Here is a 25,315-nt window from a genome sequence, read left to right as displayed (position 1 = left end):
ACCCTCAAACATCAAATTATAACCAAGTCACATTTAATATTTTCTCAATGCTGGGTTTAACAAGTGTTTGTTTTTGTTTTTTCTTCATCATCTGCAGTTAGTGATGATGGCCTAGGTGAACTTGCTGCCCTACCTTTGTTTCATATGTTCTCCCATAAAACTTTTGGGGCACAGGCTTCACAAAAGTGACTCCTGTTTTCAGGGACTACACCTTACCTTGAATAATAAACTCCATATATGCATGTTTATTCATACTTTATAAATCTCTCTCATATGTTAAGTACAGTGTACCTTCCCGTGACAACTCTGAGCCCAGCACTATGCCAGGCTCAAGGAAACACAGTGAATTAAATACTTTCTTGCCCTATCCGGTTTGGCTCAGTGGATAGAACATCGGCCTGCTAACTGAAGAGTCCCAGATTCGATTCTGGTCAAGGGCACATGCCCGAGTTTCGGGCTCAATCCCCAGTGGGGGGCATGCAAGAAGCAGCTAATCAATGATTTTCTCTCATTAATGTTTCTATTTCTCTCTCCCTCTTCCTTCCTCTCTAAAAATCAATAAAAATATATTTTAAAAAAAATAAGAAACACTTTCTCCAGGACCAACCATGCAGTCCTCTGTGATCATAGATCCCATCAATGGATGACCAATGGGCCATGCAATAAATGCAGAAAGTGCAGTATCCAGATTAACAACAAATAAGCCTTGGGAGTGGGGAACATCCATGGTGAGCAGGGGCAATTGGAGGTGAGTTTTGAAGATGAATGTGGATTTGCTGCTGAAGCAGAGGTGGAGGACACTCTGGGAGAACCACATCAGCAAAGACCCAGAAGTTTCCAAGGGTGGGGTTGGTGGCAACTTCTTCTAGAAGCTTCTATGAGCTCCATCAGGATATACTTCTCTGTGACATGCCAGGATATTACATCATGCATAACAAATATGCACTTGACCCATCTTCCATCTAGACTGTAAACTCTCAGGGACACTGTCTATGGCTGGAAGGTGCCCAATGGAACTTGGTTAAATAAACAAATGAATAAGGACAAGATTTCTGTGTGTTCACTGCCAATCCTGGCAACTTAAAGTGTGCCTGGGACTTGTGGGTGTTGATATTTACCTATTGAATGAATGAAAAAATAAATAACATTACACTAGTTGTCTTTCCCATGCCTGTGCCCCTCGCCCCTATTGCCTGAGGGTGTGGACTGGCAGAAAGCCCAGCCCATGATGCTGACTCAGGACTTACTGTTGACAAAAGAAGGCAACAGCCTCCCAAAGCGCATGAGAGGTTCCTCATTGAGCTCAGTGGACTTATCCACGAACTTGAAGAAGACATCATTTGGCTCGCTGGCGAAGCTGAATACCTCCTTGACGTTGACCTTCCTGCCAATGCCCAGAATCACAAAGAAATAGCCTTTGCACTTGGCCTGCAAGATGGCTCTCTGGGCCTCCTCCAGCTGTTGCTTCTGTACCTCCCCCGTCAGCATCAGAACCACAATTTTCTGGTCCCGTGGGTTGGGCGCATTTTCAAAGACATGATCTATGGTGTAGTCAATGGCACGGCCCAAGGACCTGGACCCCTCCAGCTGTACCATCCTGTTGCCCAGGGCATCCATTAGCTTCTCCTTGGAGCCATAGTCAGTCAGGGAGAATTCCACCTTTACAGGTGGCACACTGGCATTGCCCATGGACTCATAGGGTGCATGCTGCACCACAGCCACTCGCGCAAAGTGCTGGGAAGCCTTGGGGTCAGGGCTCAGGTCCAGTTGTCTAACCAGGTACCCTATATACTTCTTCATCTCATTGAATTGGAACAGGGTGGTGGACTCAGAGCTGTCTAAGATGAAAGCCATGTCGATGTCCACATCGCTGCCCGCTGCTCGCCGGTCCCTGAAGGAAGGCCTCCAGTTGCCGAATCCACAGGATGGGTCGATGTTGCAGATGTCTAGAAAGAAGCATGGTAGCCATTTATAGTGTGACTTCACAGCGAGATATAACTAATCAATCTGCTGGGAGCCCTGCCAGCTGAAACTATCACAGAACATAGAAACCTATTTATATCTTGTCAATATTGCTGTGGCCAGATTCCCATTTTCATCATAGAATACTTACTAAATAAAACAAATTAAATTCTGTTGGTATTCTGTGGCATTGGCATTAAGAAGGAAGGAAGGAGGGAAGGAAGGAAGGAAGGAAAGAAGAAAAGAAAGAAAAAGAGGAGAAAGGAGGGAAGAGAAGGGGAGGTTAGGAGAGGGGAGGGAAGAGGAGGAAAAGGGTAGGGAGGGTAGGGAAGGAAAGGAACCTTACTTTTTTGCCACTGTTTGAAGAAATGTACTCTAGAAAGTCCAAAGCCAGATAATTAAAAACTAGGCTCCAAGGTCAAAATTGAAGTAGAACCCAGGTTCTCCTTCATTACTTATAAAATGAATCATTTTCCATCTAAGTGAAGCTCTATTTTGAGGTTCTACTTTAAACATGTAAACTACCATGTAGTGTCTACATGATAAATAACAGGCTCCATGAATCTTCACTTAACTCAAGCTCTTTACCCAGATGACAGGTATTTACTCAAATGTCCCTCCATGGACTATATGGTCTGCAGTTACAACTGGACAGATGTGCCCGTTGGAGAAGCATCTTACCCAAGCAAACGTGACAAGTCAAGACTTTCTTCAGGAAGTCTGTGAGGTCCCTCCTGGCAGGCAGGACCAGTGCATGTCCCACAGCTGTGTTATTGATCTGGTCAAAATAAAAGGAAACACTCAGTAGGAATGTTCAAAATCAGTAACTACTTACAAAATATAGCTGAACAATAAATTAGAGTCACATCAATAAAACAAACTTCCCAGAGGATCTGTATCTTCTCACTGTGTTAGAGGGGAGATTAGAAGAGGCACTGAGTTTAATAGAAAAACACAGGTTTTCTTCTGCTGAAATGAGTTGGAGTTTGAATCCCACTCCTGCACTTTTTGCCAGACCTGATTATTTAAGCTCTCTCAGGTTCAGTTTCCTTGGCTGTAAAATGGGATGATAGTAAATTCTCAACAGAATTATTTGAGGGATTAAGATTGGTAATGTATGTAAAACGCCTAGTCTAGCCTTTATCAAATAGTGGGGCTTAAATAATATCATCATTTTCTACAATAATAACAACTGGGAAACACTAGCTCCATTCCTTCATCTCTCTCCCAGGTCTCGAAAGGGATTTAATGACAAAGCAGTGATTAAATCATTTCCAGAAGATTTTAACAATTCCTGCCCACCACAGCACACCATCACTAACTGTTTACTTAGTGAATAATTAAGTTCAATCAATGAATGACTAATTCATTTTCAAACTTGCTGAACTATGTTGTTAGACACATGTGTGGTTCTGGGTTCCTCGGCCCACACAGCATACCCCTTACAAGAGCGCACGGCTGGTGGCCCATGCAGGATCCCATGCCTGGTGCTCTGAGCCCTAACTTGCCTGCAGTTTGGTGAATAAACCCTGAGAAATGGTGGCAATGACCCAGCTGCCTCTCACTGAGACAGGCAATGGGGAAACCATAGAATGTCCAGCTTGGAAGGACAAATGTTGGAGCCTGACTCAACCATGCCTCATCTTCTACAGGTAAGAAATCTAAGCTACAGAGAGGTGAAATGAAGTGACCACGTTACTTTAAGAGACCTAAAGCCAGATGCTGGGTAGACTGATAACAGAGCCAGGGCCTCCTCACTCCTGGTCCAGCTCTTCCTTTGTGCCCACCATCCACCCCCTTGAACAGGAAGCCCAGAATTTACAATGAGAAAATAATCATTGATTAAGTATAACAAACAAGTTATTCAAGAAAATGACAAGGGTGCCCTTTTCTGTTTCATAGCTGACTCTTGGGTGAATAAAGGTTTGAACAGCGGTACACCCTGGAGAGCTGGACTCACAAATGTCTGGGAACCTCACTAGGAGATGGAAGACTTCTAGGGTTACCCTGGGAGATTCCCCTCCAACAAGTGAGGAGGGAGCCTAGGGCCTGGTGCCTGAGCCAGAGGCTGTCCTAGAAACCCTACTAGAAAAGTTCTCAGCACACCAGCATCCTCCAGGACCTTCTAGGAACTTTGGGTCATGGATACTCTATGATGAGCAGGGGAATGTCTGAGAACCTTTCCAGAACCCAAGAAGGACAGCAGGAGGTATCACAGAGCAGCTGGGCACAGACCTGCAGAGCATTGACCAGCTGCCGGTCCTCCTGGCTGGTGAGGAACAAGGGCGTGATTCCGGCATCCGACAGCTTCAGCACAGCCTCCCTGAGCTGTGGGGATGCCCTCGTGGGCTTATTGCTGAAGAAAATGGCCACTTTCCTCATCAGAAATCCATTCCTCACTCGCTTGAACGTGTTTCTGGCCACAAAGGACATGGCAGTCTCTAGGCTCTGCTGCTTGGATGTCAGAGCCACCTGAAGGTTTTTGATCCTGTCCAGGAGGACGGACTTCTTCTTGGAGTCGGCAAACCGGATCTCCGTGGTCACCTCGTTGTTATAGGTGACCACCGCCACGCGGGCCCCCCTTGGGCAGTTGCTCTCAGCAATGGTCAAGTCGCCCACGATTTTCAAGAGCACGTCCCTCATTCGGCTAAAGGCATCTTGGTTGACCCCCTCAGAGGTGTCCAAAGCAAAGGCCAGTTCTGTGGGGAACACGGGGCACTCCAGGGGCCCTGGAAAGGGGGAGGGTTTTAAAAGCAAACTTTACTTACTGGAAGAGGGGTCTTCTTTCCTCGGAGGAAGTCACACCACCTAAATGAACTTACCATAGCAGCAAGCTACAAGGGAAACAGAGAGAGGGAAAGTCACTTCACCATGTGAGAACTTCAAATGTCAAAATAAAAATGTACCCCTAATAGTAGGATGCCATGTACTTACGACATTTATCTTTGATGCTCTGGACAAGGGCACATTGCTTTAAAAGGGAGAAAAGAAGGTGTAAGGACAGCAGACAAAAGACTCACAGACAATGACTTGTGCTGCATGCACACAACTTACATCGATTGAGTCGCCTCTGTTGCCTTTGTGACCCTGAAAAACAAGGAAGGAGAGGCTGATTGGGGGATGTAGGACATAGGGAACAATCTTCAGTTCACAAAAACAGAGAAAACAGAGGTGGGACCTGAGCCGGTCTGGCTTATTCTCAGACTCCCCTGTACACTAGACTAGACAGCTCAAAGGGCAAAGGGGAGAAGACTAGGAGGACAAAGAGTATTCCCCCAGTGAAGAGAGTAGCTCCACAAATTCACATAAACAACACATTTGAGCTTGATTCCAACACCATCTCTCTGAGAGAAGGGCTTCCTTCCACTTGCTAGCCCAGTCCACCCTCTCCCTGAGTGGACAGCAGGGAGTCTCCTACCTGCCCATCACTCCAGGTCTAAAGCACCCACTGATTTCACTCAGGAAGGGACTCTCTGCTGCCCTCATCATCACATCCCAGCATATGTTCCCCTGATGGGCAAGCAGTCGCCTCATGGACCACTTGGGCATCTCTCAATGAGGCTGTTCCTACTGGCTCGTCCCCACAGTAACTGGCATATTGATCTCCCATTGAATGCTTTACTCACTGAACACCCAACTCAACCTTCTTCTCCCAGGTCCACCCAGGGTAATCCCTTCACCTTTTTTCTAGGACAACTTCCCATTCCTGGGTAATTGGTTCATTCTTCTTTGAACTTTATCAATGTCAATGTAAGGAGGCAGGAGAGGGAGAATTCAAGTAAGGAAACAAGGAGATTGGTAATGAAGAGATTTTATGGAGGGGCCCCAGAGGGACACCTTCTGGCTCCTGGTGGCCAGGTGATAAATGGGTTCTAACCATGAATCAGTATCTCGATTGGGGGTTTTACAAAGGAAGCATTCCCTAAACCAAGGTCTGACATAATTATAGTCCTCCCACGAGGTGCAATCAAGAGCTAATACGTAATGTAGGTCGTAAGTGTGTTCTCTTTCTTTTTTGTTGTTGTTGTTCCCTGCACAAGCCTCAGACAAGGAAACTACACCAGGGAATCATAGAGGCAAACAGCAGTATGCCCTGGACTACAGAGTGCCATGTGCTCAAGAGCTCTTTTCTTCACTGTGGTATCAGAAGAGAAGTGGTTACAAAGAAACAACAATAACAGCAAAGATGCAGACATTGTCTTTGTGAGAAGGAGATAGTAGAAAGTTTTCAGGGACCAAACACAATGCACCCACCCCGACAGGTAACTTTATGGGAACCAGCAGGTACTTACTGATGGTCCCGGATAGCCAGGGTCTCCCTTCTGTCCCATTGTCCCTGGAGGTCCTGAATTTCCCTGCCAGGGGTAGAAAAAAATAGTGTTCAGTTGTGGCAAAGGAAGGAACATCCACAGCTCCCACCGTTGGAAAGGAGCGTGAAGGTGATCTAACACGACGCCCCCCATCACCATAGGAAAGCTCTCATTTTCAGGATTCCGTGTCTCCAAGATTCAAATATAAGGACAAGAGGCTCTCACAAAACTGTTATGCATCTCCCACAACTGTGCTCTCTAGGAGGTTAGAGAAGGCAGATGTTTACCTAAGACCCATGAATGAGACTGTCCAGGAATACACAAGAAATCGGTAACTGATAATTAGATCACTATTGGTATAGACAACCAATTTAATGTTTATAAACCCCACCTTCATTTAAGCAGTAACTGATCTAATTTGACTGTCTTCACTGAGCAAATGAATAGGACAATTACGGTGAGTTTAACTATATTTTAAGCTAAAAATAACTTTAGAAACTTTTACCTGTATCTAGACCAAAATCGGTTCACTCAAGACTCAGTGCAATTCTAATGGGGTGAGTAAACATCTCCTGAAGAGAGGCATGCAGAACCAAACACAGCTTAAGGAAGAAGAGTCCTATTGTGGTGGGAGGCAGGAGCACAGGGTGCTAGCCTGGCTTGCCTCTGAGCCCGAAACCCTCATAAGCACAGCACACACCCCATGATATCCTGTTGCCTCACCATTTGGTGGGCAAGACCAAATGTGGGCACACGAACTCTGACATTACTCGTTCTGACAACTGAGTCCCCCTGGTGCCATGCAGGGAAAGGATCATGGACTTAAGACCCTTGAGATGTGTTAGAGGAAGGGGCTCTCAGGGTTTCCCCTTAAACAAGAAAACACAGCCATAGCCACAGGTGGTCCTGAAAACATGGGCCTTCAGCTTAGGATTCCTTTGCCCCCATCCCATGCTATCACTGGCCAGGTTGCCAGTGACAAAGAACTTTCACAGAAGTAGTGGAGGCATCAGGGTTTCACCACCCTCCCACATGTTCTCATTTCTGTGGCAGCCATGGTCCAGACAAACTTACCCTTCGACCTCTGATGCCTTTGGGTCCTGGTGCTCCCCCTGTTCCTGGGTCACCGGAGATACCCTGGGAAGAGAGCCAGGAAGCAGTACATTAGCTCTGGAATGGAAGGTGTAGCTGGGGGTTCCTAGGGCATTTGGACCACTCTTCCTGGAGCAGCCAAAGGGCTGACTTTGCTTACTTTCCCACTGGGTTACTAGTGCATGTGTGTCTTGCAGATTTAGCCTTAGCTTGCTGAACAGTAATAATAACATCATGAAGATACATCACTTTAAGGTCTACAAAGTATTTTATTTTCATTTAACCCTCAGAAGCACCATGACAAGTGTATACTGTCATCTTCATTGGACAGATAAGGTACTTAGAGAGAGTGGGGCCTTCTCAAAGTCACTCATTCCATAACTGGCTGACCCACAACTAGAACCAAGATATTCTGATTTGCAGCCCGTGGACACACTAAACTTATCCTAAAGCAGGCAACATGTTACCACCAGGGGAATATTTACCTTTGGACCTGGGTATCCAGGAAATCCTCTTTCTCCCTATAAAAGATATATAAATGACTCAATATTTGGTCTCAATTTAAATTCATCTAAAATAAATTATTCTTGAGCAGAAAAAAAATACATATATCCATAGAGTCATCAAGAGAAAAAAATTCACAATAAATTTTTGAGAAAGGGTTCTGTACAAATACAATATATCAGATGTACATACCTTTCTGCCTTTGCGACCTTCACTGCCAATCCCATCTCGACCATCATCTCCCTAGTTGTGGAAAGACAGCGTTATTGCAGGTCACCACATTGGGCACGCCACACCCACCTCTGTCTAAAGCCCTGAGCAGGGTCCTTGAGTTCCTGAAATGTTCCCAGATTGAGGTATAGCTTAAGGCAGTGTTCCTGTTCCTACACCATCTTCCAGGTGTGAACAGACCATGTCTGTAAGAGGGTGGGCATAAAGCACTCCTGTGGCAAATGGTACTGGTGGGCCCACCTATTTAAAGATCCACTATAGCTGTTGGTAAAGATACTGCTTGCAGGTGGAATCAAAGACTCATTGAACCTGGGAATCTTAAAGTTAAAAGGACTCTTGAAGGTCACCTTGACTCTGTGCATCTATGAGTCTTCGATTCAACTTCAAAGCAAAAATGCGGGACTCACTCTCCCATATCTTCCTGAGTGGTCTGTGCTCAGACCTTTCTCCCCCCGTCCACCCTCCCCACCCACCAGCCACCAGCCCTGTATCCTTTCCCTACATAGATCATCCCACTAGACTATCTTCTTTCCAAACACCTTCTCCCCGGACTCTCACATCTGTCCCTGTCACCTTCTCATAGGGGCTTTTAGAACTGCACACAATTACTTCACTCAGAAGAAGTCATGTGAAACATGCATCAATCTCTCTAAAACATGCATGGAACATGCTACTGAGTTAATTTACAGTTTCAAATGGACATCAACAGTGAAAGAGCCATTGCCCTCAAATTTATAGAAACAGAATCAGAAAGATATTTTCTTTGATAGTTTGAATGGATTTTAAGTTTGACTTTTTTCCCCTCTGCTTCTGAAACTAAGAAGAACAGACTGGATTTTTTTTTTTTTTTCAGTTCTCTGTAGAGAAATTATATTCACAAGGAAAATATCTTAAAGCTTTAGGATCACAAAACAGATCAACCTGGTCAGTTCTTCTAGTTTTTATGTATACTGGCTTATTTTAGAAAAATTACCAACATTCTGCAGATTTCTTTTTCTTGCATAGAAAGATATCCTACAAGATCATTTTAAATAACAATTTTTAAGTGAGCTATCAAGGTAGCGATTTCTATTCCTGGGATGTCTCATTCAAAGGGAACTGTTTCGAGCTGGCTTAAGACCTTATCAAACCCAATTCCATTTGAACCCAAGGACATGCATTTCCTTGCAGAAAAGCTCCACGTGGAAGTGCTCACAAAGCGTCCATAAGCCTGAAGGTGAAGGCGGTTCAAGCTTTAGCGAGCAGCGTGTTTACCCCAAAAACGTCAGAAGAAACATCTTTACCTCCCCTCCCTCCAATGAAACAAACCTTATTTGACACTTATTTGCTGCTCAAACCTTATTTGACATTTATTTTCAATCACATCCCCAATGACAGGAGAAACAACTACTGAGTTACCTCTGTTTGGAGTGAAACTAATCTGCACTGGCAAAGGCTAGCCCGGCACAAGCCCCACATCCCACTTCCTGGGCATTTCAGCAAAGAGCCACAACAGCACAGAGTATGTTGATCTTACCGTCTCCCCTCGGGGACCCCGGTTCCCGATTCCTCCCTTTGGTCCTGGGTCTCCGGGCTCGCCCTGCACATGAGAGAGAAAGCTAAGACACCTGAGGGCCCAGGCCCATTTGAAATGAGAGTCCAAGCCCCAGCGTTCTAGGTGACGCCACTGCCAACCTCAACTTTTGGATTTTTATAAAAGTGATGTCTTCAGTGGCAACGTTCATGTGTGGACTCCTGTAGGAGAATCAGGGAGGCAGGTGTGTGGTCTTTTCAGAATCATGGCATGGGGACATGCTGACAAAGAGAGAGAGGGGGTGGGGGAGGAAAGAAGACGCAGGGAAGCCCAACACCAACAAAAGGCAGAAAAAAGACTCTGGACTTGCAGGAACACGTTTCTTTTGCTGAGAAAACGCTGCCCTTTCAGCATTTTAACTGGTTATGTTAAATTATGGTTTTTCTCTTGGTTTGTAGAAAACAAGTTCTCAGATAGTCAGGGCTCTTAGATTAGCTCAACATGCCCAGCAGAGCAGCCATGTGGACCACTAGTAGTCAAACAAAGTGTGTTCACCAAGTCTAGTGCTGTGCTATGTGCTCCCTGCCCCCCACCCGGTTTTGATGGCCCCGAGATGCTGAACTGTGGCCACTGTTCACAGCAGAAGCAGACCAGACATCCACAGCTGTTGGCAAGTCCCGGCTCCCAGAAAGCCAGCCCACTGAGCATGAGCCACATGTTCCCTCGTGGTGGGACAGGGGCCCCACTGGCCAAGCGGCTCTCAACTGGGAGGCTGAGTGGGAAAGACCAGAGGGGAGGCGAAGGGATGTGTAAAAGAAGCAGGTAGAAAAGCTGGCAAATTAGGGAGAGGTTGCCTGGGGGGCTGGCCAGGCCTGGCCTCCGGAAACCCGCTCTGCCTTTGTCCAGACAAACCTTTCTTCCCAGGGGACCAGTTCTTCCACGCTCTCCCGGAGCACCTGCGGTCCCTCCGCTCCCCTGCAGCGGGAGAAGAAGAGTGTCAGTGAAATATTCGCCTTCCAAGCTTGAGAGTCTGAATCCCACCTCTCCCTCAGGCCCCAGGGGTCAGAGCCCCAGTACTTAGTGCCACCCAAGGTGCTGGAGACACAACAGCAAACACATATGACTTGTGCAACCCACAGTATTAGTGTGAGCCTCGGGTCAGTTTGCACAAACACCCTCACAGTGCAGTTTTCCACGTACATTCATTCATGTCCTGAGTCCCTGACTGGAGGACAAGCACTCAGATTTTATGTGGCTTTTATCCTTCCGCCTGTCCACACCTCCACAGGGACACCTGCTTATACAGGTGTGGAGACCTGCAAACACTTATCCGTTGAGTGAAGGAAGGAATCAGTGTTCCTGCGTGTGGCACAGCCCAGTGAGCACAGGAATGACCCCCACAAATATGGCAGAAACCAGCTCTCGGTTATCAGTAATTATTGCACGAGCTTTGCCTCATCCGTATTCTGTCTTAGGTTCTTGATTAATAAGAGCTAAAATAAATATGTGGGGAAAATTAAAAGCTTTCAAAACAGCTGTCAGGTTTTGAAATGGAGAGGACTTTCTAAGTACACAACAGCTGTCACCAAGGTCCTGTTTCCACGGCAAAGCGCATCTGTGCCCTGAGGGAGCCCAGGCTGGTTCACTGCCAGGCTTCAGTCACTGCTCTTTTCTGTAACAAATGGTAGGGTGGCTCCCCCGTGTCCTATCGCACACCAGAGACAGCAGGTGTGTAGGACACCTGGTCCCAGCTCGGCTGTAGCTACACGTCCGCCCATCGTCACTAACAGCTGAGATGCTGAATTCTGCAGTCACAGCAGGTTTAAGGAACATCTTCCGGGCTGAAGTGGAGGATGGCGAACACCAGCCACAAAATAGCGAACCTCAGAGCCAATCTCCAGGGGCGATTATGAAACCATTTGTCATAATCTGAGCATTTCAGTGGATTAGGTTACATTTATGCAGTCTCACGCTGAGACCTCGGGGACAGGCACATCCTGCCTCGCTGACCCCAGCTGACCTGTGTTGGGAAGGAGTGGCCTAGCTGCCTCTGGGTCACCAAGGAAACAGGGTTCTTACTTCCTCACATACACTGGCTGTGAGGACTGAGGTCAGCCCAGTCTTGTCTCCAGAACACAACTCCTCACCTTGAGTGTCACAAAAGAGTCAGGCCAAAAGGAACATCTGTCCTCAGCAACATCCCTCCCCCTACAATCTCAGCCTGCTCAGACCCTGTACAGTCTGCTTAGCCTCACAGAGGGATAGGCTGAGATGCACTTACCCGAGGGCCAGGAATGCCCTGTTCTCCCATCAGGCCTGGAGGGCCGGTGGGACCAGCTGGACCCTGAAAGAGGAAAAGGCCAAGGTCAGTGCTGTGTTGAGGAGACACTCCAGGAGGAAGCTCAGATGACCTCTGTACTTTCTCCAGAGCCTCACTCCCACTGCCAATGAGGCCCCAGAGATCACATTGTATCTCCACTGTAGAAGCAGCAGCAGCAGCCCAGAGCATGAACGGGGAAGCTAGTTTTTAAAAACACAAATGTGTACATGACATTCAAGGCAGCAATATTCACAGTCTCTAAAAGGTGGAAACTAAAAAAATAAATAAATAAATAAAATAAATAAAATAAAATAAAATAAAATAAAAGGTGGAAACTACCCATGTCCATCAACCAATGAGCAGAGAAGTAAACTGTGGTCTATCCACGTAATGGAATATTATTCGGGCATGAAAAGGAGTGGAGCCCTGTGACATTCTTTAACATGGGGAACCTAAAAAACGTTATGCTCAATGAGAAAAGCTGGACACAAAAGGCCACCTATTCATGTACATGAGATGTCAAGAATAGGCAAATCCATAGATACAGAAAAGAAATGAGGGCCACAAGGAGCTGGGAATGAGGAGGTGAGGGGAGATGATGGGTGACTATGTAACAGGTACCATGAGGGTCTCCTTTGGGGGTGATGAAAATGCTTTGAAACTAGATGGAGGTTATGCTTGTACAACATCATAAATGTACTAACCCCCCGCTGAGTTGTTCACTGTAAATGATGAATTTTTTTTCAATTTTGCGAAATTGTCACCTTTGATTAAAAATATATATATATATATATATATATATATATATATATATATAAAAATATATATATATATATATATATATATATATATATATATATATATATGTGTGTGTGTGTGTGTGTGTGTGTGTGTGTGTGTGTGTGTAATAGCAAAGGGTATGCAATGTCCCCGGGTACCAACCTGTGCACCTCTGGTCCCCTGCTCTCCTGCAGAGCCCGGCTGGCCTGGACCACCCCTGTTGCCCTTAAAAGAAGAAAGAGAAGATTCAGGGTAGGGTCAGCATAGTTTATACCAATGTCAGCTCTCTGTTCCAAAGTCCCATCTGGGTGAGGGGACAGGGCCATGATCCCAACTCTACAAGCAGCTTCAAAGCCACTGATCCCATCACTCCAGCTTGAAACAGTCAACATGTGGTGCCAGCTGCCCCTCTGTACTGTCACAACTATTTCCACTCTCGCCTCACCTTCTCTGCAAGATGGCTTTGGGAAATAAGGATGCTTTGCAACCTAATCCTGTATAGCACAGGTGAGAAGACTAAGACACAGAGACGTTGTGACTTGCTAATGACTGGATAAGTGGGCATGTTGTAAACAAGATGCCTAGGAATTGCCTCCTCCATCTCTCTTTTTCCTTTCATTCCCACCCCCCCCCCTCAAAAAAACAAAAAACAAACAAAAAAAAAAACCTGCCCCCACTGTCAATCATTGTCACAAGTTCATTAGAAGAGGCCAAGTTTAAAGGGCTAGAGAAAGGTGGTAGCTGCTGGTTGAGCTGCAGGCTTTGATAGCAAAGGAGAGAGGAGGTTTTAGCTCGTGGGTGGGAGGTGAACAGGAGGACAGTCCATGAGAGCACATGGTGAATTACATTGTCCTGATGGAGAAGAGGAGCCAGCTTACCTTAGCTCCTGCTGGTCCCCTTCGGCCATAGCCGCCCTGCAGGAGAAGTCACACACCATTAGGGGAAACGGGACAGAGCCCGGACTTTGCCTGACTTAACCCACACATTCATCTGCCACCCACTGTGTGCCTGGCCCTGTCAGCCCCAAGGAAACACCTTCCTGCCTCATCTCAGTCAAGCTTTGCCTCCATGCTGCCCTGTTAGTCACCCAAGTGAAAGTTTTGAGAATTACTTCAGACCCGCCAAGCAAAATAATGACTCCTGGCTGCAGGGTCCCAGCCAATTTCAAATAAGGAATGTGAAAGGGGAATGTCAAGCTGTCTGTTTTTCTACCATTTTTCCAACTGTCAGGAGAAGTCATCATAATACGTTAATTATCATGGAAGGGAGTCCCAGACTCTCCAAGTCCTGCTGGCCAAGTATAACAGATCCTCTGGTAGGTGAGCAGCCAAAGGCACATGCGTGAACCTGCGAGCCCAGGGGTGCCTCATGTCTTGGGAACATCTGTGTCTATGCTCCAGGGGTGACCCCCAGTCCAAATAAATGTGGGCTCACTGTGTAAGTAATCTGCTAAACCTCCCCCCCCCCCCGTTGTGATTGCTTCCTCTGTGGTGAGGAGGTTTGGGATGGGAACATGGGAACATCCTGGATAAATCTTTGCAAGGTGAGGAGTTGTGTTCTGGAGACAGTAACAACCGGTGGTTACTGGGCTTGACCGATTGCTGCATCACCCAAAGACCACAGTCTCCACTCCCAACAGGCCATCCCAGGGATCTTCTTGTGTTTTTTTTTTGTTGTTGTTTTTTTAATTCATTTTTGCTATTCACTGTTGTGGCAGTTTCTTTAATGGAAGACTTAGGCCTCCTTCCATGAACAACATATGGACAAGTCGGGGGCCAGGTTAATCCTCCAGAGTAGCAATCTGGCTGGCCCCTCCCAAAGGGGACAGCCTAGAGTATGTCAGAGGCCACCAGTGCTCAATGACTCATTGCTCAGGCCAGAGGCAGCCTGTGGAAGCCCTGGGGGCTGGGAGGGGGTGTGAGATGTGAAGAACAAGGTGGCCCCACAGAAGAATGTGCTTTGTCTGGACCTGGGCCTGACACAGTAAGGTCCCAGGGAAGGAGGAGGCCACACTGCCAGGCCTCACCCTGCTGCAAAGGAAGCAACTGAGTCCACAAGAGCCCTTGACTGTATCAAATTCAAACCCAAGGGTCCACCTGTGCATAGAATTAAAACGAACTGTTTACATGACTGTCAGTCACAAAAACCAGTTTTGGTCCTACTCACCAGCAGTTACATGGCACATTATAACAATTGGTTAGCTCCCCTTTGCTTTTTCATTATATAGCTCAGCAGCATTATTCAAAAATAATACTCAGAACTATTAAGAGAGCATTTTCAGATATTAAGTCTTCTTCTGAATTTTAAAAGCGAAATTATGCCCACAGCATGTCATCTGACTATGGATGATAGTAATTTCTTCTGGAAGCCCTCAGGTCACATGCTCTCTCAAACGGTTCAATGGCTCAGCCCTTAAAACTTCGCTGCCACCTGGAACCGGCTGCACAGCCCCAGCTAGTCTCTGAGCAGAGATGTGGCTGGGCACCACAGCATCCTGAATGGGCTCCTGAGGATTACAAATCCCAAACACTCCTCTGCATACAGGAACCATCTTCTCCCACCTTAAGCTCTGCGTACCCCTTGGCCCTAGAAGTTTCCAAACTACTTAGTGTCCCTTTGGCTTTAGGTAGGAACTCATCAACAAGACACAAAGATTAGGCATGCAATGAGCTACTGCAGCTCACATTTCTGATGTGTTTAAGAAGCCACTGAGAGCCTGGCCAGTGTGGTTCAGTGGTTGAGTATCAACCTATGAACCAGGAGGTCACACAGTTCGATTCCCAATCAGGTACATGCCCAGGTTTCAGGCTCCCTCCCCAATGTGGTACGTGTAGGAGGCAGCTGATCAATGATGCTCATTACTGATGTTTCTATCTCTCCCTCTCCCTTCCTCTCTAAAATCAATAAAATATATGTATTTTTAAAAGCCACTGTAAGATGCAATTCTCTAGAAAAAAGAGTCTAGTTTCATTGATTGGGTTCCAGCAGAACACACACACACACACACACACACACACACACACACACACACACACACATACGCACCATCATACACAGCATCATACACACCATCACACACAAACAGTTATAAAACCAATAAGCATATGACCCCGTCAGCCTTCCTGCCCTCATTCCCTCATCCCTCCCAGATTCATGCTTCATTTGGATCTTTTAAATATTTAGTGGGATAAAACCTGGCCAAATTTCCTAAAGCAGTAAAGATAATATTTTTAAAGCATCTGTTCAGTGTGTTTTCTGGGCTGGGAAAGAAGCAGGTCTTGGGGAGGGAGAAGAGACGGAGTATAGAACTAAGATAAGAATGAGAGATTTCTCTAAGTGGCATGACTTGGATGACAATCGTTTCAGAAATTTCTTAATAAGAAGTAAGGCAGGGTTTGGGGGTTTGGGATCTAGGTGGCACTTTAATATCAGGGAGCCCATAGCCCTCAAAGACACTCACATCCTTGCCGGGATCTCCAGGCCTTCCGATCTCGCCGTCTCTCCCAGGGAGGCCCTGGTGTGGGAGAGAAAACGGCGTGAGATTCTCCTCTGCAGAGAAGAGCATCAAATACGGCAATATTGTTCAAGACACCGTGGGAAACAATATTGATACACAGAGGGGGTCACCCAAATAACTTTGTGGGTGCATCATGCTCAGACACATTCCAACAGCACAAGGCTCTGGCTTAAAAAGCACTTTCTGTGAACATCTGGGGGGTTGAAGGGCCTCTTGGAAGGATTGTTCCATTTCCCAGTGGAGACTTCCTTCACGGGGACACACATGGGCTCTGGGAACCCTCTGCTCCCAACCTGTTAGATCTACAGCCTGAAAAGCCACTTCCATGGCCTCCAGGCTAGGGACAGCCCCATGTGGGTTTTGTGTCTTGGCCCCCAGCACAGGGAGTCGAGGAACGAGGAGCATCATACCATGGGCCCAATGTCTCCGGTTTCTCCTTTGGGTCCTCTCTGCTGGCTGTCCCGTCCTGAGTCACCCTGGAAACAACACAGGTTGGGGGAATGAGCCTCATGGGCAGAAAAAGACACCCTAAGTTTGCTTTAGGAAAAGAAAAATGTTTGTAGCTCATCTTTGATTCTGTAAGTGCAAGCAAATGACCACCTCTGGGCCAGGCTTCTGTCCTCCCAGACAGGTCTAGGCAAGAGGGCCCGAGGCCCCATCTTCCCTGGAGCTAAGAATGATTGGCCGATCCACAGTCAGGGCCAGGGAGGGTGGGATGGATGTTGTCTGAATGGGATGTGTCTACTGGGGCTGGTGCAGAGTCTTGCATTCATGTCCTCACTCATATTTTTTTTGACCACCCAGTCCAGCTCGATTAAAGAAACCTGAGACCATGTTTTAGGGAAATCCTCATGTCTTCCCAGGAGAGGTCTTGCAAACACTTATCTCCACAGCCAGACAGCAAACATGTCCCCAGCAACCCCAAAAGTGAGGGGAAATGACAAACCACATCTTTTATCAACAAGTTTTAAAGCAGCATCAAAAGTAAAATTCCCCCTTTCAGCCCTCTGTTCCCACAACCCTCTTCCCCAGACTCAGGGCTTAAATTGTCTGTGAGGAATTCTTACCGGGTCCCCTCGAATTCCAGCATCTCCTCGTTCTCCTCTGTCCCCTTTAGGTCCTTTGTCACCCTAACAAAAAACACATGTGGAGCTTAATCACTAAATAGAATTACACATTTTTGTCTCATTCTTAAAACCCCATTCTTCAACTCATAGGTTTTAAATGGACCGATGTCAAGCATTTACTCATTTGGCCATGAAGGTAAAATTCCTTCCAAATATTTATGATTTGTTCAGATAATCCACAAATATTTATTAGGGACCCCCTCTGTGCAGACACTGGGATTTATTTGCAACAAAACAAACTCAGTCCCTGCCCTATGAGACACAGTCTCCAAACAAGACAATATAATGTAATCTGTCACAGCTGCCAGGGACACAGGGATGCCAAGGAGGCAGCCCCAGAGGAGGTCAGAAGAGGTCTCGGAGGAAGTGGTCTTCACATACATCAGTGAGAGACAGAGTCCCTCGGTGACATGTCCCTCCATCCCAGCAGCAGTGGAAATGCACCTACCCTTCTCCCGGGATTCCCTTTCTCGCCAGAAGAACCAGGCACACCTTTGTCTCCCTGCCAAAGACAACAACAACATGTCATTTCTGGCACAGTGGCTTCCAGAGGCTGAGTACAGTCCCTGGAATCTTCAGGACCAAAGCTGCTAGGACTTAGAGCACAAAGTCACTCACATCTTCCCCGTCGAGACCATCCAGTCCGATTTCCCCCAATTCACCCTGCGAGGGGACAAGACACACAGGTGAGTGTGGATGGCCTTCAGACAAAGAAGAAATGAGAAATGCTGGGAACGTTTTCAATAAAAAAAGGAAACAAGATGAGTACCTTCTCTCCTGGGAATCCTCGAGAGCCCTGGAAAGTAAGGGAAGAAGACACATTAGCTCCTTTTGGAGGCTGGTCCCTGAGCCACAGGATAGGGCTGCCCCAACCCCAGAGAAGGCCATCTTAGGTGAAAATTCACTATTGGGGATTTATTTGTTTGGGTTATCCTCTCACCATTGCACAGAGGTCGTAAAGCTAATTTTCCTGGACCTGGGCACTGGTTGGTTTGGCTCCCTGGTCAGGGGAGTGGTCCCTGAGAGCCAGGAACCAGGAGGCCCCTCTGTGACTTTGCAGTCTGGTGACCTTCCCTTCAGCACCCACTCTTAAACTTCAGCAAATGGAGAAGAAAGTTTATCAGCCCTTGAATATAAGTATTTCATGCAAAGGACTGGCAAGTGCAGTGATCTCTCCCTTTCTTTTGCTGCCCCATCTCCCTGGCTCCTCCCGGAATCCCAGGCTGAAGCCACGGGCACTGGCCTTCTCCCTGTTCTGGCACACATCCTGTCTGTCCTCGTGATGGTTTTCTGGCGGCTGCCTGTTTCCATAGGAAACTCTTTCTGCATTCCCAGGCTCCCTTCCCAGTGCAGCCTGTGCTCCGAACCTACCAGACTGTGGGCTGTCTTCCCAGGAGAGGCCCCAGTGGCTGGATGGTGAGAGCAGAGAGACCCAAGCACCATCCTCCCCCTGGCACGTGGAGAAACTGTCCACTTTTGTACATACTGCTGACCCTCCCACCCCCAGATAGGCCGATGCTGTGGTCCCCCCACATGCAGAGCCCCCCCCCCCCCACACACACACACACACACACACACACACTGTACCTTTATTCCTCTCTGGCCAGGACAGCCCTGGAAACCTTGAGTGCCGTTCACACCAGGAGGACCACGATCACCCTGTCAGGGGAGACAAAGGTTTCGGTCATCACATCTCCAATGGGTCCACAGCTCGGTGAAAGCCCTGCCTTCGAAGCAGATTTGCTGCCAGGAATGCTGCCTGAGCCGAGGGATCCCAGCCTTCCTGCCCCCCAGGCCCTGTGCACAGCTGAACTGGAGAAAGGGGGCCTCTGGGCACCATTTCTGGGTGGGACCTGGGCCCCCTTAGGCAATGCTTGCCCTGACTGTCTCTCTGTATGGCCCCAGCTCCTGACTCTCCAATGAGGCTGTTCCCAGCCCTGACTCTGGCACTGGGAGCTGGGTCCCCGTGACCTCACCTGCTCCCTTTAACTACAAGGCTGGGCCTTCTTCTAGGGTCTCAAAGCCTCTGGAACCATGTTTGTCCCTGTATCATTTCCCAAAGGCTCTGTACACCCTCAACTGGCCCCTGAGGCTATGGCCCATCCAAACCTTCTCTGGGAGACTTCCCCTAAAGGGCATCGACCTGATTACAGCCTGATTTGGGCCCCCCTGTCCCCTGCTCCCACTCACTCCCGTCTCTGCTTGAGTATTGGAGCTTAGCAGACTTTGAATATGCCAGACCCGGTGGCTCTCTGCCTCAGAGGCACTAACCCCTTCCTGAGGAATGGAAGGAGTGGAAGCCCGAGCTCTGTAGCCACTCTGGTCATGCTTGGGCCATCACGCTATTTCCATCATGTAGAAATCTGAGTAAAGATGCTAAGGAAGTTAGAAATTAATGTCTTCCCAGTTGGATAACCAAACAGATAGTGAACTCTGAAATTCAACCCCTACAAGAGACAAGGAGGGAATAACAATTTCAGGAATAAAACAACTTCACTTACGGGTCCACCTTCGTCACCAGGATAACCTCGGTAGCCATCTTCTCCAGAAATACCCTAAAACAAAGTACATAGGTCCCTAGGTTAAATCCATGAGTTTTGAAGGGGTCTGTTCTGTATGTAAGCATCTCCCTGATCCCCACCCCCTCCTCTCAGTAGAGTAGTGCTAAAATTCAGCATGGCTTTAGGTGCTCCCCTGAACGTCACAGTTTTCTACACATTATTTCAGTGAAATTATTCTTTCTAGCAGGATCTTTAAGGCTCCTGATCTACCCAGAAATCCTGTCCATTTCCTGTAACTGAGTCAGATCCTGACCATCCCAGCTGACCATCCAAAGGGAGTCTGCTCATCGGATCTTCTGGGGCCCACTCCCCTCCCCTTTTCCATCTCTAGCCAAGGTGAGGACGGACTTCTGAATTCCATCCTCAGGTGTAAGAAAAGGACAAAGCTGCTACACCTTTGGCCCGATGCTGCCGATGGGTCCTCTGTCTCCTCTTTGTCCAGAACATTTGCAGGGCACCCCACAGCAAGCTTTCTCAGCGATGTTGTCCTGCCAAAAAATAATGAAAAAGTTCAAGTCTCAATAAGCCTCCAAAGAAAACATAGATGTGCCCTGAAGGTAAGATCTAATGTGGATTCCACGATCAGATAAAGGCACTCCCACATAACGCTCACTCACAGACCAGCTTAGTGGTTTAACCATCACACCACGATAGGGGAGGGAAGTCACCAGTAGGAGACTAAAGAGCAACCAAAGTAGAATAAACCTCATTCACAATGTCACCTCAGGCTGGGCCTTATTTCTAGAAGGTTCTGACATACATATTCAAGTTTCAAATAGAAAGCATAACTTGTGTATTTTTAAGCTCCAAGGAGCAAAACAAATGAATTGCAGATGGTCAGGTGAGAAGGTGGTTCCAAAATGAAGGTCCATATGCTCTTCCTCAGAACCATGGTCAGGGCCATGGACTAAGGCGCCAGCCTGGAGGAGGCCTGGGGGGCAACCTTGTGTGGGCAGACACAGGCAGTGCTGCCTCTAGCCACAAGCACGTGACTCTGGGTCACCAGCGCCTCTGTGGCCCATCACACACCATGGATGCCCCTTCCAGCCCCAGGCCTGGACTTCACAGGTGAAGTGCAAACCCAAAACACATGTCCATCTGCTAAACCCATGTGGTCAAATGTGCTTCTGACAATGACCTTCCTAGTTTTCATTGTCTCCCACATCCCAGACTCATCCCCTAACTCAACGTCTTCCCACCAGTTTTCAAAAATCCTAATTCCTGTGCTGGGAAGAAGACAGAGAGAGGGAGGGTAGAGTCCATGCATCCCACGTCCCACTGCTGCCACCACCAAAGGACCTCAGGGTCAACCACTCAGCCCACATCTCCCAAGGGCCCCACCCGCACTCCCAAGTCTCCAGCTGAGAGAGGCTGACCTCCTGAGGGTGAGGGAGTCCCAATGGCACCCTCATTTGCTCCACAGGAAATTGGAAGGGAAGGCAATCAAAGCACTTCTCTGCCCAAAAGTGATCCTCCTTTCCTGCACATTCTTGTTTCATCGTGCAGGCTTTCTGAGGACACTTTCTGTTTTGGAGCAGGCAATCTCAACCCTTTGCCTTCTCAACAATTAGGCATGAAATTTTTCAGGAAAGGGAGCCTAGGAAATGCCAAGGCAGCAATATCACACACCTGGGGACCTGTGGCTCAGCTCACTGCCTCTCCAGCTCCTGAGTATCTCTAATTCCAGGACTCATATGTGTTATGGCAACAAGGCAGATCCCAAGCGTATTTAATGGGTTAAATCACCCACCCAGAGGCCCATCTCCCTGACTTCATTGTCTTGAGAAGCCAAACACTGTGGCATCTGCACTGATCTCACCAGCTGCTCCGCGAGCTCGTAGTCCAGGTCCAGCAAGTTGAGCCTCAGGGGTCTGTTGTACATGAACCCTCGCCCGAACTCCAGATGCATCAGCTGCTCCAGGTTGGCCACACGCTCCAGGCCCACCAAGATCAGGGCTCGGACACCTGCGAGGATGGGCACATTTCCAAGGGCTTGCTGAAGCACTGAGAGCCACAATATCTTTTGGGGGGGTTGGTGTGTTGTTGTTTTGTTTGTTTGTTTGTTTGTTTGTTTGTTTGTTTAAGAAAACTTCAGTATGTAATTTGGCCTGTAACTGAAACATGTTTAATCAAGCTAGTCAACCACTCTGAAGTGCTTGGAACTCCTCAGAGAAATAGTCTCAGATGTGTCAGTAAGTCAACCGGTTAATATAAATACAAGTAGCGACACCATGAAGTGTATGCATAAATTCTCAAACTCTGGTCCTACCTCACACAGGTATACTGTGGAAAAAATTAAAGTGCCACATCCCCAAAATCAGGTAGGAGTAATCTTATCTCCATGGCACGGGAGGAGGGGGAGCAATTCACAAAATGTTTTTATGATAATGTATGCTTCATAAGTCCTTCTTAACCCTCTGGTGTGGACATCCACTTTTTGATAGTCAGAGCTACCAAAGTCCAAAGCTGTGGACAGACAAATATTACCTCTGTTAACATGTTAACAGGCACCACAGCTTATCCAGTCACCCTAATTTGGAAAGTATGCGGTTATTTACTTTATATTAAAGTATGTGTTTACTTCATGCTGTAGTTTTGTTGAGCTCTAATAACTGCAAACTGCTACAAAATTAATCCCTAGTTTATGGGATGTGGCTAAATGAAGCAAATCTTCATGTTCTTTTGCAATATCACCATGCTTTCTAGATGTTGCACCACCTGGATGAGTCTGAGAACCTGTGGAACCCAGGCCAGCACTTGTCTGTGGCATCCTTGGTAGCCCCTTCCCATAGCCCCAGACAGGCAACTGAGAGCCAAGATGACGAGGAGGAGCTTGCCCCAAGGACTCTGTAAGCAATTTCTGTCTCCCCAGCAGAGCAGTGTGTCTGTCTCCCCCACATCTCCACTTCCCGTTTAGAAAGCCCCGGAATCTACCTTCTTGTCGAAGTTCCTCCGATGCCTTTTGTAAATCAGCCATATCTCCGTCCACCCCATCAGTAAAATGAATGACCACCTGAAATTAAAAAGAAGCATCACAGAGCCTGGTAAGGGAGCTTAGCCAGTTCAAGCCCCTCATCTTACAGTTGAGAAAACTATGAGGGCCAACTACTCCATGTTTGTAGCTCTTTGCTCTTGTGCAGTTAGACAGGTGGAAAGTGAAGGAATTGCAGTACTTGATTTATTCAAAACACAAGCAGCAATGAAAATAAGAGCAGTTATCTCACTCTCTTAGTATTGGAATGTCTTTTCTGGAAATCACGTGTGTGTGTGCGTGTGTGTGTGTGTGTGTGTGTGTGTGTGTGTGTGTGTTGAATACAGGCACCAGCAACCCATCAAATGTGAAGAGTGTTTAGGGCACACTCCTGACCAGGAAAGTCCAAAACTGGCACAAGAAGCTGAACACGGGCCCTGCTTACCTTCACACTGTCAGGCGAGGACTGCCTGAACTTGTTCTGATAGGCTTTCAGTGTGTCTGCAGTGAGGACATAGGGGTGCTGGCTGCGCATGTTCCGGAACTTCTCAAACAGCTCCGGCTCGTACTCGGCAAAGTCGAAGGCCTCCACAGGGCCCGATGGTGTGTTGGCCACCACAGACACCCGCACGGTGGGCATCTGGCCACCGCTGCAGCTGAGTCTTTGCATCTGGCTGATTCTATTCAGGATGATGTCCACCTTAGACTCGAGGCCTTTCTGAGTTACAAAGACATTCTGATCTCTTGAACCATCAAACCCCAGAACCACATCCAGATTGCAGGCTGTAAAGGGAAAAAGCAGGCAATGAGCTCTAAGAGGGGCTGCACAGGAGAGTTCAAGGTATAGGCACAGGACATGGGCCAGACGTCATGCTCAAGGGCAAAATGAAATCTTCTATGGATGAGCTTTGAGAAGAAATTAGACCAGCCTGTCTCACAGGGAATACCAGTGCTGACTGTTAGGAACCAGAATGGTAGGCCATTTTAGTCTGTTGCTCTTTTCATGATATTAATCAATTTTGCCATGACATATAGTTGCTCTCTACATGCCTCCCACATTCCTGAACATGAGATCTCAAATACTCCAGTCTCACATAATTGATATAATAAGGCTACAAATAGAAACAAGAACCATCTGAATTATTTGGGGGATTAAAGAATAAGGAGAAAAGGTAAATCTTAAAAGGGCATGAAAAGCAGGCTTCCACTCATTGAAGAACATCTGAGACCTGGATAGGTGCCTACCAGGACCCAATCCTCAGGGAGATGAGGAAATGCCCAAAGTAAACAATGCTTAAGGAAGCCACAGGCCAGTGCTGGGGACCTAGGTCACTAAGTCACATCAACAAGACGGGATGGAAAATCTGCTCAGGAAAAGGTTTACCTTTGGAAACATCCGTCACCCCCGGACATAAGATCTCATTCATGGCATCGTCCAGAGTTTCCAACACCTGCTCCTTCAACTCCGACAGCTCCTGGATGTTCCCTACACGGAAGGCTGTGGCGCTGTTGGACGCAATTTTCCCAACCTCCACTGAGTCGATGTTTCCCAGGCCCACCGCAAACACTTTGACACCTCTCTGGGTGAGTGCCAGGCTCGCCTCCTGAGCATCCTCCGTGGACTTCCCGCCGGTGATCACAAATGCAATCTGAGGAACCCGCTGATCCAGGCGGCTGCCCGCGACTGGCACAAAGTGATTCAGCCGCAGGTGATCAATGCCCACCTTGGTGTTTGCGTGCCTCCCCCCTTTGTAGACCACCTTGTTGATGGCATCGATAATCTGCTGCTTGGTGGAGTACTCCCTCAGGAAGAACTCATCAGTGGGGCCGGAGTTGTACTGTACCAGCCCCACCTGGATGGAGTCTCCTTGTCCATAAACCGTGTCCACGATCTCAGACACAAAATGGAGCACCTCCTGGAAGCTTCTCTTCTGGAAGTTGATGGAGCCGTCCAACAGGAACACAATGTCGGCTTTCTTTTTATCTAAAAGGGGCCAGAATGAAAAGGAGGAGAACTTTGGTTTCCATAGCCACACATTAATAAACAAACTATAAATTAAAATAATTAACATAAGACATTCCTGTAACTGATTACATTGAATACCTTAGCTCAATCCCATGCCTCTATGGCTTCTGAATTCACAGCCCTCAACACATTATGCTAAAGACAAGAAGATAAAATGATAAACCACTGAAACAAAAAGGAAAGGACACTGAAACTGAGTTCCCGTTATTCCATACCAAATGGTACTTTACGATGGATTCAGTGGTCCATAGCCTCAGGTGTTTTAGGAAATACCATTGAACACTTTCTTCTGGTCAAAAATAAAGGTTGATATCTGACAGAAGTCAGGGGACATCTAGAAGTGCTAGAGGCAGAGCCAGGAAAGGCTTCAGATACAAATTGGAAAATGGAAAGCAGACCCC

General features: G+C 47.4%; 1 protein-coding gene across 5 annotated transcripts in view; it reads right to left on the bottom strand.

Moving 5' to 3' along the window:
* COL6A3 (collagen type VI alpha 3 chain) overlaps nucleotides 1-25,315 on the bottom strand; it is a 61,517-nt gene that overhangs the window by 12,910 nt on the left and 23,292 nt on the right. For all 5 annotated transcript variants that reach the window (XM_084892703.1, XM_084892704.1, XM_084892700.1 and 2 more), the window contains 28 exons: nucleotides 24,273-24,872; nucleotides 23,334-23,671; nucleotides 22,852-22,930; nucleotides 21,737-21,882; nucleotides 20,313-20,405; nucleotides 19,858-19,911; nucleotides 18,944-19,015; nucleotides 18,126-18,152; nucleotides 17,975-18,019; nucleotides 17,805-17,858; nucleotides 17,297-17,359; nucleotides 16,640-16,705; nucleotides 16,173-16,226; nucleotides 13,591-13,626; nucleotides 12,875-12,937; nucleotides 11,894-11,956; nucleotides 10,525-10,587; nucleotides 9,616-9,678; nucleotides 8,061-8,111; nucleotides 7,850-7,885; nucleotides 7,347-7,409; nucleotides 6,255-6,317; nucleotides 5,017-5,049; nucleotides 4,897-4,933; nucleotides 4,785-4,796; nucleotides 4,198-4,691; nucleotides 2,644-2,740; nucleotides 1,248-1,946 (listed from right to left, as the gene is read on the bottom strand). In XM_084892703.1, coding sequence (XP_084748829.1) covers nucleotides 1,248-1,946; nucleotides 2,644-2,740; nucleotides 4,198-4,691; nucleotides 4,785-4,796; nucleotides 4,897-4,933; nucleotides 5,017-5,049; nucleotides 6,255-6,317; nucleotides 7,347-7,409; nucleotides 7,850-7,885; nucleotides 8,061-8,111; nucleotides 9,616-9,678; nucleotides 10,525-10,587; nucleotides 11,894-11,956; nucleotides 12,875-12,937; nucleotides 13,591-13,626; nucleotides 16,173-16,226; nucleotides 16,640-16,705; nucleotides 17,297-17,359; nucleotides 17,805-17,858; nucleotides 17,975-18,019; nucleotides 18,126-18,152; nucleotides 18,944-19,015; nucleotides 19,858-19,911; nucleotides 20,313-20,405; nucleotides 21,737-21,882; nucleotides 22,852-22,930; nucleotides 23,334-23,671; nucleotides 24,273-24,872 — 3,564 coding nt within the window. The remainder of the gene's footprint in view (nucleotides 1-1,247; nucleotides 1,947-2,643; nucleotides 2,741-4,197; nucleotides 4,692-4,784; nucleotides 4,797-4,896; nucleotides 4,934-5,016; nucleotides 5,050-6,254; nucleotides 6,318-7,346; nucleotides 7,410-7,849; nucleotides 7,886-8,060; nucleotides 8,112-9,615; nucleotides 9,679-10,524; nucleotides 10,588-11,893; nucleotides 11,957-12,874; nucleotides 12,938-13,590; nucleotides 13,627-16,172; nucleotides 16,227-16,639; nucleotides 16,706-17,296; nucleotides 17,360-17,804; nucleotides 17,859-17,974; nucleotides 18,020-18,125; nucleotides 18,153-18,943; nucleotides 19,016-19,857; nucleotides 19,912-20,312; nucleotides 20,406-21,736; nucleotides 21,883-22,851; nucleotides 22,931-23,333; nucleotides 23,672-24,272; nucleotides 24,873-25,315) is intronic.

Source organism: Pipistrellus hanaki (assembly GCF_964339955.1).
Source record: "Pipistrellus hanaki genome assembly, chromosome: 8".
NCBI classification, from domain to species: Eukaryota; Metazoa; Chordata; class Mammalia; order Chiroptera; family Vespertilionidae; genus Pipistrellus; species Pipistrellus hanaki.
The sequence above is the reverse complement of the archived record's forward strand: the minus strand, read 5'-3'. Positions and strand labels throughout refer to the sequence as shown.